Source organism: Eumetopias jubatus, unplaced genomic scaffold (assembly GCF_037043125.1).
Source record: "Eumetopias jubatus isolate StellerSeaLion01/CBP00866 unplaced genomic scaffold, mEumJub1_p1.0 scaffold_17, whole genome shotgun sequence".
Lineage (NCBI taxonomy): Eukaryota > Metazoa > Chordata > Mammalia > Carnivora > Otariidae > Eumetopias > Eumetopias jubatus.
This window is the reverse complement of record NW_028274823.1, coordinates 26,288,108-26,301,605: the sequence shown is the minus strand read 5'-3', so window position 1 is coordinate 26,301,605 and position 13,498 is coordinate 26,288,108. Positions and strand designations below refer to the sequence as shown.

At 57.9% G+C, this 13,498-nt stretch overlaps 1 protein-coding gene across 4 annotated transcripts in view; it reads right to left on the bottom strand.

Moving 5' to 3' along the window:
• Positions 1-1,543: 1,543 nt before the first annotated feature.
• Positions 1,544-13,498, bottom strand: part of COL17A1 (collagen type XVII alpha 1 chain) — a 44,598-nt gene continuing 32,643 nt past the window's right edge. The window contains exons 33-56 of one of the 4 annotated variants that reach the window (XM_028098903.2): positions 12,804-12,839; positions 12,527-12,607; positions 11,418-11,453; positions 10,811-10,888; positions 9,854-9,907; positions 9,675-9,716; positions 9,476-9,520; positions 8,774-8,833; positions 8,418-8,444; positions 8,102-8,134; positions 7,961-8,014; positions 7,618-7,668; positions 6,999-7,124; positions 6,074-6,211; positions 5,526-5,591; positions 5,073-5,177; positions 4,684-4,773; positions 4,469-4,579; positions 3,892-4,038; positions 3,347-3,703; positions 2,612-2,749; positions 2,305-2,367; positions 2,058-2,138; positions 1,544-1,689 (exon numbers count right to left, since the gene is read on the bottom strand). In XM_028098903.2, coding sequence (XP_027954704.1) covers positions 1,637-1,689; positions 2,058-2,138; positions 2,305-2,367; positions 2,612-2,749; positions 3,347-3,703; positions 3,892-4,038; positions 4,469-4,579; positions 4,684-4,773; positions 5,073-5,177; positions 5,526-5,591; positions 6,074-6,211; positions 6,999-7,124; positions 7,618-7,668; positions 7,961-8,014; positions 8,102-8,134; positions 8,418-8,444; positions 8,774-8,833; positions 9,476-9,520; positions 9,675-9,716; positions 9,854-9,907; positions 10,811-10,888; positions 11,418-11,453; positions 12,527-12,607; positions 12,804-12,839 — 2,072 coding nt within the window. In that variant the 3' untranslated portion in view covers positions 1,544-1,636. The remainder of the gene's footprint in view (positions 1,690-2,057; positions 2,139-2,304; positions 2,368-2,611; positions 2,750-3,346; positions 3,704-3,891; positions 4,039-4,468; positions 4,580-4,683; positions 4,774-5,072; positions 5,178-5,525; positions 5,592-6,073; positions 6,212-6,998; positions 7,125-7,617; positions 7,669-7,960; positions 8,015-8,101; positions 8,135-8,417; positions 8,445-8,773; positions 8,834-9,475; positions 9,521-9,674; positions 9,717-9,853; positions 9,908-10,810; positions 10,889-11,417; positions 11,454-12,526; positions 12,608-12,803; positions 12,840-13,498) is intronic. The other 3 variants (XM_088019801.1, XM_088019802.1, XM_088019803.1) reach the window with 3 other exon arrangements.

The following is a 13,498-nucleotide window of genomic DNA, read 5'->3' as shown; positions in this document are numbered from 1 at the left end:
ATTCCCGTGATGAGTCATAGCAGGTGGTTGTCAGGGTGTGAAACAGGAGGCCAGCGGACCACACAGAATGTTTGGTGCTTCACTGGGTGTTGCTGCTAGCAGTTCAGTGCACACTAAATGGTGTGTTTTTTCCCGGGATCATATGTGAGGTACTCGGGAGAGACCCCCTGGAAAGTAAACTGTCCAGACTTGTAGAAGGTAGACTGTAGATTCAACTCCCAACTTGAGAGGAGATCCTATTTGCGTTCCAGATGTTTGTCCCTTCTGGGCCGGTAGCTTCTTCCAGCCCACAGTACTCCTTTCCACTTCACGGGCCGGCACCACGGTGCTGTGCTAATGGGTGGTGTGGGGGGTGGACGTGAGGGTAGGGGTGCTTGGGAAAATACTGCGTCCTCATCACAGAGCTGAATGATGTCCGTAGTCTGTCTGTCTGTCTGGTGGTGGTGGTGTAAAGAGTTCATAGGATGTGGCTGACCCCGGCCTTTCCCCCCGCCCTTTATCTTTCCCGTTTTTGCCCTTTTCCTCTTTTTCATTCTTACTCCTTCTTTGTCTCCATTTTTCATTCTCTACTTGTCTCCCTCTCCCTGTCTTTTCCCACCTCTGTGTCTCTGTTCCTCTTCGTTTTTCTTTTATCTTTCCTTTTCATTTTTTTCATTCCCTTGTTTCCTTCTTGTCTTTCCTTCTGTACTATTTCCCTCTGCATCCCCCATTTCTCTTTCCTGCTTTGCTTCCCTCCCCGTTCCTCCCTTTTTTTCATTCTGTCTTTCTCCCACTTTGGTTAGATGGATCACACTACGCATAATATTACGAAAAAACTTTAATTCTAAATTTTGCAACTGAAATGACTTCATCTAACATACATTTGAGATACTGAAAAATGCTTAAAAACCGACTGTGCCCAGTCCCCGTGCCATTTCCCAGCATCAGGCTTTCTATTTCCCCTCCTTCCCCACCGCCCTTCCCCCCCTGCTGTGGTCCGGTTCGGTAGGACACCTCTCTGGACCCTAGCACGCCCCGGGGGAGGAGACCCCAGCTACCGTCAGGCGGACCCACTGAGCAAGTGAGAGCAGGACACGTGCTGAGGAACGACGATGAGAAACCCTGTCACCAGCTTCAGGGCAAGTGAATTTCTTAATTTCTTCAGTTGCAAGAGTTGCTTCTTAGCCCAGTCCTTTCTATGACTAGAGAATGCAGAACCGACAGGGAGGAAGGGGCAGACAGCACATCCTTGCAGTGATGACCAGAGCACACCCCAGCCCCGTCTTCCCTCCTCTGGCTCATTTTTAGGCAAAGCTCAAGGATTCCCAAGCCAGCCTCCGCGTAACGGGCTGTGCTGGGCTGCGGCCAGAACCGAGAGCTGAAGCGGCCAAGGGCTCAGGGCGAGCCAGCCGAGCGGCCGGTCCTGCTCCACGGCCACGGCTGCCGTAATGCCGCCCCGTGCGGTGGTTCAGGCTGTGTGCCTTCGACTGGATGATACACCTATAGAGAGGTTGTTCCAGACTAAAACAGGCGTTCTAGTTAACTGTTTGGTTGTGCTGCGTCAGGAGGAAGTGAGCCGCCAGTTTCCGCCCCCTGGAGAGATTTTGACGGGAGCACCATAAGCCACTGCAAGAACAGCCAGGCTGTCCCTCCAAGCTCACGGCTTGACAGCGATGCTTCTCTTTCTCCGCCCCGCGTAGATTTGGTCGCCTGGAAGTTAGCAGAGGAGGAGGAAGTTAAATATCTTGTGGCCTGTGGCCTTCAGCTTGGGCAATTATATTGCAACCGTGACAACTGCAAAACGGGCTTGAAAGATGAACTCTTTTGTAAGACTATCAATTTATTTAAATTGTTTACCCTATTTCATCACCGAGTGGTTCTCTTTTCCTGCACCCATTGGCAGTCTCTTTCCTTTTTCCCTAGCTGGTCGTTTCATTGTTTTGCAAATTATGTCAGTGGCAGCATCTGCCTTAGTAATTGGCATTTCCCTTAATTTTTCAGGCTTGCTCTGGAGCAAATTGCCTACTACCCTGAGCATCAGCCTGCCAGCACTGCAGAAACTGGCAGCCAAGGCTTACCTGTGTCTCCTTTTTCTCCTTTGTGCCCTCGAGGGCCGGGTGGCCCAGGCTGACCTGGTGGTCCTGCGGGGCCCCTTTCACCTGGGAGTACAGAGAGGGCTATGCTCAGTCAAGTGGGAGCTTGGGGCCTGGAGGGGACACACACACCCCCCCCCACCCCCTAGACAGCACTGGCAAGGGGGCGGCTTCCCAGCAAGAGGGCGTGGTTATATAGGATCCCGCTGGCTAGTTCCCTGCCACCACTTACCTCTGGGTCCTGGGGTGCCCACCTCTCCTTTCTGCCCAGGGGGGCCTGGAATGGCTCCGTAAGCTGCAGGGGGAGAAGACTGGCCTCAGACAAGAGGTTACTCTGGAGCTTGGGAGGCAAAGGGATTTGTTCAGAGAAGCACAGAAAGGGAGAGGTAGAGTTGGGACCCAAAACAGAGTTCAGAATTTATCAGCTTTTCAGCCTCTCAAGTGTTAATAACCCAAGGTTTCTCGGGAGACTGGTTTCTCCCATGTGAGACTGTGCAGCAAAGTAAGTGTCGGGAAAGTGACCAGGGAGCTGCCCTTACTTCGGAAAAAGTCCATGAGGTCCTCAGTCACGTTGCTGTAGGCAGAGAAGACCTTGCTGATGCCGGGGGGGCCCCGGGGCCCTGGGCGGCCCGGTGGGCCCTGGACAGTGTAGGCCATCCCTTGCAGCAGGCCCTGACCTGTGAAGCACCAGGGTGTGGGCACAGGCAGCAGAGTGCCCCAGCCCCCTCTTCACAGAACAGAGCCCTTGGATTGCCAAACATCCCACTAGATGGGGTGGCAGCAAGGGAGAAGCCCTGCCGGCTCCTTTTGTCGGCCTGCCCCCGACCCCCACACCGCTGACTGGCCCGTGCCTCTGCTGCCATGGCCTTTCATCAGAAGCTTGCTGACGGCAAAGCCGTGCTGAGATGCTACAGGGAGAGAGGATTTCTTAACCAACAGCCCTCCCTCAGCCCCATGAGAAACCATCATTGTCATAAAGACCTCTCAGACCCACAGCTAGTTAGCTGGGGAAGCAAAGTCCAAAGACCCCCACATGCCCTTTCCCTGCAAAAGAGGCCCTGTCCTGACTGGGGCTCCTGAACTAGGCTGGCTGTGAATTGGGTCTGGGCCTCTTGCCTTCAGTCCCCGCCCATCTGATTCTAGAAGTGCTGTCCTCACAGCCTACGCATTCTGAAAACGAGAGGATGAATTCCTGGAGTCTATAATTTGAGCTGCTCACGGACTCCCCACCTCCAACCTCCCCACAGCACCAAGGCCCAAGGGTTAGGACTTACGCTGCAAGCTCTCAGACACCCGAACAGCCAGCTCGTTGTAGTCCAGACCTCCGGCGAAGCCAGCCCCGAACGGTCCACCTCCACCACCGTACATGCCGCCTTCTACTGCTCCCCCGTAGCCTCGGCCCAGGCCCATGTCTAGGCCAAAGGCCCCGCCTTCACCGAGGGAGCCTCCACTGGACCCTCCGATGCCTGTGGAAGAGCTGTAGGAGGAGCTCCGACTGGCCGACTCGCTGTGAGAGGACCTGCTGCCCCGGCTGTAGGAGCCGTCCATAGACACGAGGCGGCTGTCCCCGGGTGGCCCCTGGGGCCCTGGAGGGCCCGGGGGGCCCACGATGAAGCTCCGCACATCCGGGCCTGCAGGAAGGAGACCGCGTTAGGTGGGGCAGGGTGCGAACCTCAGGACACTTGCACTGGAGTAGGAGTGCCGGCAAGGAGGAACCTGGGTTCTCCCCGATAGCGGGGCTCATGCATTTGGCCGCCCAGTTTCCTTCAAGCACCAGCTGCCCTCTCGGAGGAGCAAGGTCTGGGAAGGGGGCACCTACTTGTGAGGTAGCTGATCAGTTCACTCCGAAAGCTGTCGCTGTTTTCGGCTGCATAGGTGGCCAGAGCTCCCGAGACCCCGGGAGGCCCTCGAGGGCCTGGAGGACCAGGAGGGCCTGGAGGGCCGGGGATGGAGGACACACCGGCAGCTGAATGGGAGGCCAGAGAAAGGGAAAGGTTAGGGATGGCACCGCTGGGAAAGCGGAGTTCCCAGCCTACACTCGGGTGCAGCTCCTCTTTGCAAGAAGGGGAAGAGGGAATGCCGGGGGCCCCGCTCCTGGCATCACCCTGGAGCCACTCCTCGGGCCTGCCCTCCCGCTCCCCGTCCGGAGCCTCACTCAGCCCGAATCCCATCCCCTTCCCCCGTTCTCCTGCCACAGGATCACACCCTGCTCGGGACTTCTCTAGGGGCTGCACCTGGGAGCACTGTCTCTCCCAACCAGTCCCCCTGTCATAGCTGAAAGCACCTCAAAAGCAAGGGTGTTCCTCTCCAGGGCCCAGCCCTGTATGTGCTTCAGGGGGACTGGGGGACTGGTCCAATAGTAACTCTCCATGGCTGCCCTCTTCCCCGTGCCTTACTGTGCAGGTAAGAAGAGAGGTCCTCCACGCTGATGCTGGACCACGCGTTGCCTGGGATCCCTGGGGGCCCAGGGGGACCTGGGGGCCCAATGATGCCTCTGTATTCAGACCCTGAGACACCCAAAGAAGAGCAAGGAGTCAGTGGGGGGCCTGGGTCAAGGGCCTCCTCCTTCCACCCCAAGCCACATGGGCAGATGACCCCTGACCAGCCTTACCCTGAAGCAAGGAGAGGAGCTCCTCATAGGATGTTCCTGGCAAGCCGGGGGGTCCCGGGGGGCCAGGAAGCCCAATGCTGATTCCAGAGCCTGAGGAACAAAACCCCAAGTTGTGACAGATTGATACTGCATACATGTATGCAAGTTGTGTGTGACCTCCATACAGGACAGTGCCCCAGACTCTCCTGGCCTCCTGGGCCAGGCTCAGCCACCTGCTCTGGGGCCGTCGATGTGAATGGCTCTGAACACAGCTCACTCCCTCTGGGCTTGGTGCCACCTGGCAGGGGAGCATCGGGGGCCGGTGCAGGCAAGTTCAGCCCCCACCCCGTCCTCCGGGGCCCTACCGACCCCCTGCCTGCAGTGGGCAGGCCAGGAGGGCAGACACTCACTGGACATGTAGCTGAGAAGGCGGCTGCTCAGCTCGGCGTAGTCCAAAGACTGGAGGGTCCAATCTCCAATCAGATGCTGGCGCAGATACTGTCTCACGTCGCCCCCTGCAAGGACAGAATGTGCTGGAGCGGGCCCACCCAGGCCCCAGGGGCCCGCAGCACCATAGCTGGCCACAGTTAGGTCTGCCCCCACAGGCTGCGCCCGCCCCTCCGGGGTCTGGGTTCTCAGTCCACAGGGGGAATCAGCAAGCTTCCAGGTACCTGACAAGGCACCTGCCCGGTTACCTGGCCCTGGGGACGGGGAGATCTGCTGCCCCCTTTCCAGTGAGTCCGGACTCACAAGTGGCCGGGAACGAGAAGGGGCGCCCCCTCCCTGCAGCCCTCACCGGGCTCAAATGGGGGATGAGCTGGGCCTCCAGAGCTCCCACCCTCCAGCCCACCGCGGACACTCACGCTTCAGCACAGCCAGGATGTCCTCAGAAGAGATGGAGGTGGAGGAGCTGATGCTGTACCCCGAGGCTGTGGGGAAGGAAACCTTGTGTGACCTGCTTAGCAAGACCGAAGCAAGAGCCTCCCCACGGCCGCACCACCAGGACCCGGCTGGCCATTCCTTTGCCCAAATGAATGAACGGGGGTGTGAGGAGCTATTCTGAAGGCGTGAAAAAAATCAAAGGTGGTTTTGTGTTTGTTTTGTTTGGCAAGAAATGCAGTTTGTTTTCCAGAGTATGCTTTAGCCTAACTCCTTCCAGATCCCACCCATCTCGCTCCCTTTCCACACCCTTAGGACACATCTGTCAATGGCAAGAAGGCTCGGCCAGTGTGGCTCTGCAGTGTGGCCTCTGTTCTTAATCTGAGCAACCCCTTCTAGAAGGCAGATCCCAGCGGCTGGAGAGCCATCAATCCAGAACTGAACTCCACATCCAGAAGGGCAAAGTGAGGATGCTCTGGAACAAAGTGACGGTGGGAGGAAGGGGTCATTACAGGGGTGGGGCGAGGCTTACTCTGTAAGTAGCTCCCGACGCGGCTTGCCAGCTCTGAGTAGTCGAAAGTCTCCCCCGCGATGGTGGTGACAGGCCCTGGGGGACCAGGTGGTCCAGGGGGACCCTGAACTCCAGAGAGATAGGACCGAATGCTGTCACCTGCCAACAAAGAAAGCAAAGTCAAGCCTGTCCCCGAGACGGCATGTCCTCCCCACAGAGATGCCTTGAAGCACTTGATGAGATGCCTTCTCCATCACCTCCATGGCCCAAGACAGGGCCAGCAGGGAGCCTAGACTCCTGGTTACAAACAGAAACTGAGGCCAAGGCCTGTGCCAGGCCAGGGGCTACTTGAAGACCGAGGACCAACGAGGCTCTAGTCAGCCACCCATTTGACAAAGCTCTGTGCCCACATTCTTGCAAATCACACCCTCACATGTACGGGAAGTACAGGGAGGAGGTCGAGGGTGCACACGTGTGTGACAGTGTGCATGTGTGTGGCTGTGTGCGCACGTGGACAAGCGTGTGGGTGTGTGGGTGAGGACCAACCTGTGTGGGGAGCCGTGAGAAGGTGGCTGTGAGGAGCGTGCATGGACACGCATCCTGGCTCCAAGGGTGGATTTCTGATCTAGGCCTGGCCTACAGACCGCTGTCCCCTGCACACACGCACTCACGCACACACAAGTACGCCCCTCTGGCCCTGCCCGCCGCCTCCAGCTCCCACCCACTCCCAGAGCCTCCCCTGCTGGTACAGGCAACGGGATCTGTAGCGTTTATTTACATGAGGAGGAGGAGACTGGAGGCTTCCTGAAATAGCTGAGCTTCAGAAAGCACTGGAGATGCCCCAGCCAGAGCAGATGCGCGGGCATGGGCGCACGCGCGCGCGCGCGCGTGCACACACACACACACACACACACACACACACACTCACTCAGACCCCAGCACTCACTCTGCATGTACTCAGAGATGTACTGCTGGATCTCCCGGCCAGAGCTGCTGATGGAGCCTGGAGGCCCTGGGGGGCCTGGGGGGCCTGGGGGGCCTGGCATGAACATGGTGCTCGACGACGATCCCCCTGCAGGAAGGAAAGCCTTCTGAGTCTACTAGGAAAAGAAGGGGCCCCGACACTGCTTCCACAGCCCGAGGAAGGGGGGACCTTTCTTAGTGGGAGAAAGAAGATGGTGACAGAGAGGAGGGTCCCTCCAAGAGGAGAGGAAGGGAGTGCCTGTAGCAGCCACTGTCTGAAAGGGGCTCAGAGCTGAGCTTGCCCAGGCCAGACCCTCCCTCCTCAACCTGCTCACCCCCCCAGAGGCTCTCTCACCTCCCCGTGCCCCTGGCCCCCAGGTCTGTTCTGTTCTCCATCATTTTGCATCGTGAGCCACCTTTGCTGTGCAGGGTCCTTCCCTCCCACCCCCACCAACTTAGGACCACCGTGAAGGCAGCCCTGAGGCCTAGCACACGGAGAAGCGACCTGATCAACACGGGATTGTGCGTGGGTGGACTGATGAGTGAATCGGTGTCCTTGCTTGAATTGGGGGAGAAGGACTTTGGTCACCTTTGGTTCTTACCTTGAGAGAGACCACCAGGAATGCCAGGAGTCCCTGGGACCCCAGGATCACCTGGAATCCAAAACGAGAAGCCATGTTTGCATCATCTCCTCCAGGAACCCTTCCCTGGTCAGACCCAGCCATGTTTATCCGCAGGTGACTCAACAGCTGTCCCCAGTCCCTCCGTTTCCGCAGTGCTACCACGAGCTCCCTTCCGGCAGAGGCTGTCCTCACGCCCTCCCCGCTCTCCCTCCAGCCCCTCCTTCCTCCCCAGCCTTAGCACAAGCACTCCCTGCCTTCTAGTCAGACTCTGGGAGCCATTCCTGCTCTCAGGCCTGTCTTCTTGGCTGCTCCCCTCACTGACCTTTGTCCCCCTTGGGTCCCCGGGGGCCAGGTGGTCCCTGCAGGTTGAGTCCACCTGGAAGCCAACCACACACACAGCCGTCAGCCAGGGCTGCGGGGCTCTGGCCAGAGCCAGCAGTGGGGGCGGGGGCTTAGCACTTACCCGAGGCTGAGAACCCTGGGAGGCCTTGCTCGCCTGAGGGACACACCCGAGAGGGGTCAGTCAGCGGCGCACCCCTCCTCCTCTTCCTCCCCAGGCCCAGCCCTCACCCCACCTTCCCTCCCAAGGCCCCCCAACCTCGAGCTGCCACACGCACGTGCACACATGCGGTCCCAACCATTCAGACACCCACACTGATCCACCCGCGCTCGTTTGGACAAAATGCATTTACAGGAAGCTCAAGGCTCTAGGAAGGTCAGCTTCTGCCACCCCACCCCACCCCCACCCCACATTTTGTTTGACGCCAGCTCTACTGTACCTTGGTGTCCTCGGGGGCCTGGGGGGCCTGAGGGAAGGAGACAGTTGTGAGATGCGTACCTACTAGGTGCCGTGGCTTCAAGGGGCCCCTGGGGAAGGGATGGGCTCCTGTGCTGGAGCAGACCCAGGGCGCGGGGTTCCTCATGCCTCCCCTCCTAGTAGGCCAGTGCAGAGGCGGGGATTCCTTGTGGAGCTTCTAGCCCCTGTGCCCCCCGCCCCCCCCACAGACTGCCAAGCCCCAATGGGCTAGGGCAGAAGGACACACAGATGCCGCAGGTCATCCAGCCTCGTCCTGCCTCCCGGCCCCCTCGAGCAAACAGGGACGCACAGCCTTCTGTGCCCTAAAACGTTACTCACCTTGGTCTCCCTTGGGGCCAGGGGGGCCAGGGGGGCCTGGGGGACCAGAGAAGAAGGTCTCTGCGGAGAAAAAAGTTTTGAGTGCGGACATGGTATTTGTGAGGGAGCAGCACCATCTGTGAGAGGCTGGCCCACGGCAGATGCTCTATCCACACTCGTCAGTTGGGTGGATAAGTGGATGGATCGATAGTTGGAAGGTTGGGCAGAAATATAAATGAGAGAAAAAACTAACAAATGGATGGACAAATAGATGGGTGGGTGGATTTTCCACAAGGGACAAGTTCGGGGCTAACGTTTGCTCTGAAGTTATTTCCGTATGTTTCCGTGTCATACGGTCAACATTTATCTTCTTTCATGTGGGTGTGTCCCGCCTACTTATCAGACCTGGGCTTCCCAAGGATGGAAACCAGGTCCCCAGTCACAAACCAGTCAGTCCAGAAGCTCCCCAAGTGCAGAACCGCCTCCCTCCCTCCGACTAGGTTAGTAGGGGCTATCAGGGTGCTTGGGCTGGGATGGTCTCCTGTTCTACCTGCAGAACTCCCGTTCTGCGTTCTACGGAGTTTATGCACACACACTGTGGTGGAGGGTCCCAAGGAGGAAGCATGGTGAGCAGGTCAGGAAGACCACATGCCTGTGACCACAGCACGTCCTGGAGCTAGGGCTGAGATGGAAAACAGGTGGGACTTGACTGTATAACATTACCTGAGTTGGTCAGGAAAGATCCTGGCGGGCCTGGCAGGCCTTCTCCTAGATAAAAGAACCACCAAGACTTTGTAAGGCCAAGCTATGGGCCAAGACCCCTCGGCCCGGGAGAAGTGGCAGGGAAGCGCTTTCCTGAGAGCCAGGCCTGGGCTCTGGGTGCCGTAGTCTTGTGTCTCTCACCGGGGAGCTCAGCTCTCACCTGCTGGGCCTCGGGGTCCTGGCGGGCCTGGAACGGAAGGTCCTACAGAAGAGAGCAAGCAAGAGGCCATGCTGAACCAGCAGAGAACCCGACCTCCCCGAGATCAGGATCTCGGCTTCCTCACTAAGTGCCCTGTCTCCCACAATTCCCCACCTTCCAGTGATTCCTGAGATGCTCACCTGGAGGCCCAGGTGGTCCAGGTGGGCCTGGGGGACCTCGTAAATCAAGACCTTCTGTGGAGGGAAAAAACGCAGAAATGAGCAGAAACTCTCGTGAGGCTGTTCTCTGCCAGCATTACCCCTCATTAGGATCATCAGTGCCAGGGCCCCGGGCTACACTCCCACCCCAGAGGCCAGCTGTGGGTCATGGCCCAAGGCCCTCTGGGACCCCCTCTGCTAGGGGTGCTCTTCGCTCACAAGCAAGGCAGGGCAGGGCTGCCCGCAAACTCCCCGACAGCTAAGGACGTGGCTTTGCTGTCAGCCTGAGTTCAAACTCCTGCTCTGCTCCTTCCAGCTGGCAACTCTGGGCAAGTTCTTGATCTCTTTTGGCCTCTGTTGGCTCCTCTCTAAACCAGAGGCATAAGACCTATGTCACAGGAGCACTGTGTAGACCCAGGGAGGTCCCACGACACATGTCTAGCACACGGTGACTGTTGGACCAGGCTTGGCTGTGGTCTTTGCCATTCAGGTGTCTACGCAGGAGGCCCAGCAGCATGTCTGCGTGGGCTCTTTAAAGGACCCTAGGAACAGAAGAACCCAGAACTCACCTTCCCAGGCCGGGCCTATGGCCCAGAACCCACGGACCCCTGGTCCCTGCTCCGAGTGGGGGATGCAGGACTCCTGCCAGCCATTCTCCTGGCGCCCAGCTCACTTCAGAGGCCCCACCTGACCCCAGCCCCCCTAGAATCCCAAGAACCTCTGACAGCTGCCCCATCCCAGTGACTCACCCCCTAGAGCAACAAAAGCCCTGCTGTTGCTTCGAGGCTAGCATCGCCTTTCAGAGCAACTTGTCATCCCTGCTCACATCGGGACCCAGGATGACGCGCTGGGACAGCTGCCGCGGGGCCCCAGTGCATTGCCGTCCGCCCCGCTCCCGCCCCGGCGTCACCTCTCCCCAGAGAACACGGGGGCACTCACGGGTGGAGAGGACCTCGGAGATGGAGCTGTGGCTACCCAAGAACGACTCGCCAGCAAGTCCTCGCTCCCCGCGTGGGCCTGTGAGAAGGACACAGGGTCAGGTGGGCACCATGTGCAGCGACCCCGACCTGCTTTCTGTCCAGAGGGCCTGGAGGCCCGCAGGGGTGTGGGCCGGGGCCGGAGAGCTGGCTGTGAACATTCCTGTTTGCAGCCCCAACAGCCCGGGAGCAACTGGACCAACTTTTCCTAAGCCCGTTTTTTGGTGTTTGGATAAATCGCAGGACAGTGGCACAATGATCAGGGTCTGTTCACAAGAGGCATGACACCTATGAAACAGTCAAGCTTGACCCTGGCCAGGGGGCCACAGAGCCTCGACCCCCTGTCTGGAGGACCCCTATGTTCTCAGAAACATGGGAAGGAGGAGAGGTGTTTCCCCTTGCAGCTGAGGCCTTGTGAGGCCCTTGGTGAAGCACCAGGTCACCCCCTCAGCTCCCTTCCCCAAATGCAGGTCTGTCACCTCACTTAAAGATGGGGTCCCAAGTCCAGCCTGGGAAGGAAGCCTTCCCCGCTGAGCCCACAGTCCTACGCTCCTGTAGGACTGACATACCTTGCTGTCCAGGCAGACCAGCTGGGCCCACAGGACCTGGAGATGGAGTCAAGAAGAAAAGGCTTTACCACACCTCTAGGGTCACAGTTCTAGAAAGAACTGAAGGAAGGGCAGGTGACCGGGGAGACACGTAGCTACCTCCCAAGGCATGGAACAGTGGCCCAAAAAGGTCAGCTTGCTCACTTGAGAGCAATAAGCAGTTTGAGACCAGCCCTGTGGTCCATCCCGTGAGAGTTCCTCTCCTGAACCCCAGGGCTCCGGGATGGGCAGGGCCGCCCTCTCTGCCCACCCCCGTGGTTAGGGACTTCTCAGCACCCTCAGCATCCCCTTCTTGCTGGAGTGTATCAGGACAGAAGGCTGATCCCATATTTGCATTGGTTGTATTAAATCACCTACTCCACTTACATGTAAAATTTTTTAAATTAAAAAATAGGGGCGCCTGGCTGGCTCAGTCGGAAGAGCATGTGACCCTGGATCTCGGGGTCGTGAGTTCCAGCCCCACGTTGGGTGTAGAGATTATTTAATTAAAAAAAAAAAAGATATAACAAAATCACAGGTTTTTAGAAAAATAGAAAAAGTATCACCTATAATCCTTTAATTTGTAAGCATTTCATTTTCTTACAGCATGTTTTTTCTCATCTTGTAAAAATACAAGTGCAGCTTCGGAGGACACGCACTTCTCAATAACGGCTCGCAGTCTTTGTGATTTTGTAGCCATCTCATTGTGGTTGGACAATGTGGAGATGGTTTCTCCAAACAGATTCCTAGCATTTTTGTTATGCTTAATGCATTTTATCAAATTGTTTTCCAAAAGGCAACAAACTGAAGTCACACACAGGCTCCAGAGGGGAAAGGACCTGGGCCAAATTCTGCCCCTGCTGCCACTCAGCCGAGTGACCACAGGGGAGTCATGCACCTGCCTGAGGCTCCCCGGGGGGCTGTGGGGGCCTGGTGAGGCGATGCCTGCCAGGTGCTTGGGGTACCTGCTGGGGTGTGATGGGCGCTCACTAGGCTGGGCCAGAGGGGGCTCCTTACTCTTCCTGGGGTTCAGGATTTGAGCAAACACTGCTGTCCTTAAATGCAACCTCAGAGTAAAGAAAACGACTGACCTGGGGCACCTGGAGGTCCCGGTGGTCCCATGGCTCCAGGAGGCCCTGGGGGGCCCGGGACAGTGATCGTTGATGATCCCTCTGAAAACAAAGCACACGGAACAGGGACCCTCACTCTTCTTGCTCAGAGGTGCTGGGAACCCAGGCCAGGCATGTGTGCCCCCATGACCTCTGACCCAAGAGCCCTCCCCCCTGCTGCCAGAAGCCCTGAATAGCACTGCCCGAGGGTGCCAAGGCAGAGCTGGGGGCAGATGTCCACCCTCCCGGGCCTGCCTACCTGCAGTCATGATCCGGCCTGGAGCTCCAGGTTCACCTGGGAGGGGAGGTGAAAGAGAACAGTTACTCCCAAGGTCAATTAGTGGCTCCATCAATCATCTCCAAGGCTTCCGATGGAGTCTGAGAGCCACTCCTGTGCCTCCAACCCTTGGGCTAAAGGCACTTTAATGAACCGCAGGGGAGCACGCAGGATGCACGAAGCACCAATCTCTCGGCCAGAGACCCTGAGGCCACCTCCGGCTTCCTGGCCCACGTTAGCTCTTGGAAGCAGCCAGCACTCTGAGGAGGGCCTTCCTCTGAGGAGGTGGGAGAGTCTCCCTTTCCAGGCTGGCCGGGAGTCATCCCCACTCCCACGCTGAGCCTCTCAGGCTTCTGCTGGGAACTGCCTCAGTTGGAAGAGTCCCAAGAGGCCAAAGGACAGAGGCGGAGAGCCTGGGAGGTAGAGCCTGGTCCCCGGAGTGCCCCTCAGGATGCTAATTCCTGGGACAGTAGTAGAGGCTAAGCAGAGTAGAAAGGGGGGCCGTGGCTGGTAAGTGTGGGAGAGCCTGAGTTACATAGAGGTTGACAGACTTCTTTCCTGCCTCTGTCTGAGAGAGTCGAAAATGCAAATGTGGGTGGAGAACTTACAACCAGGGGATCCGGGTTCACACTTTCCCAAACTTAAGGACCACTGGACACTGCCTCCATGAGGCATCT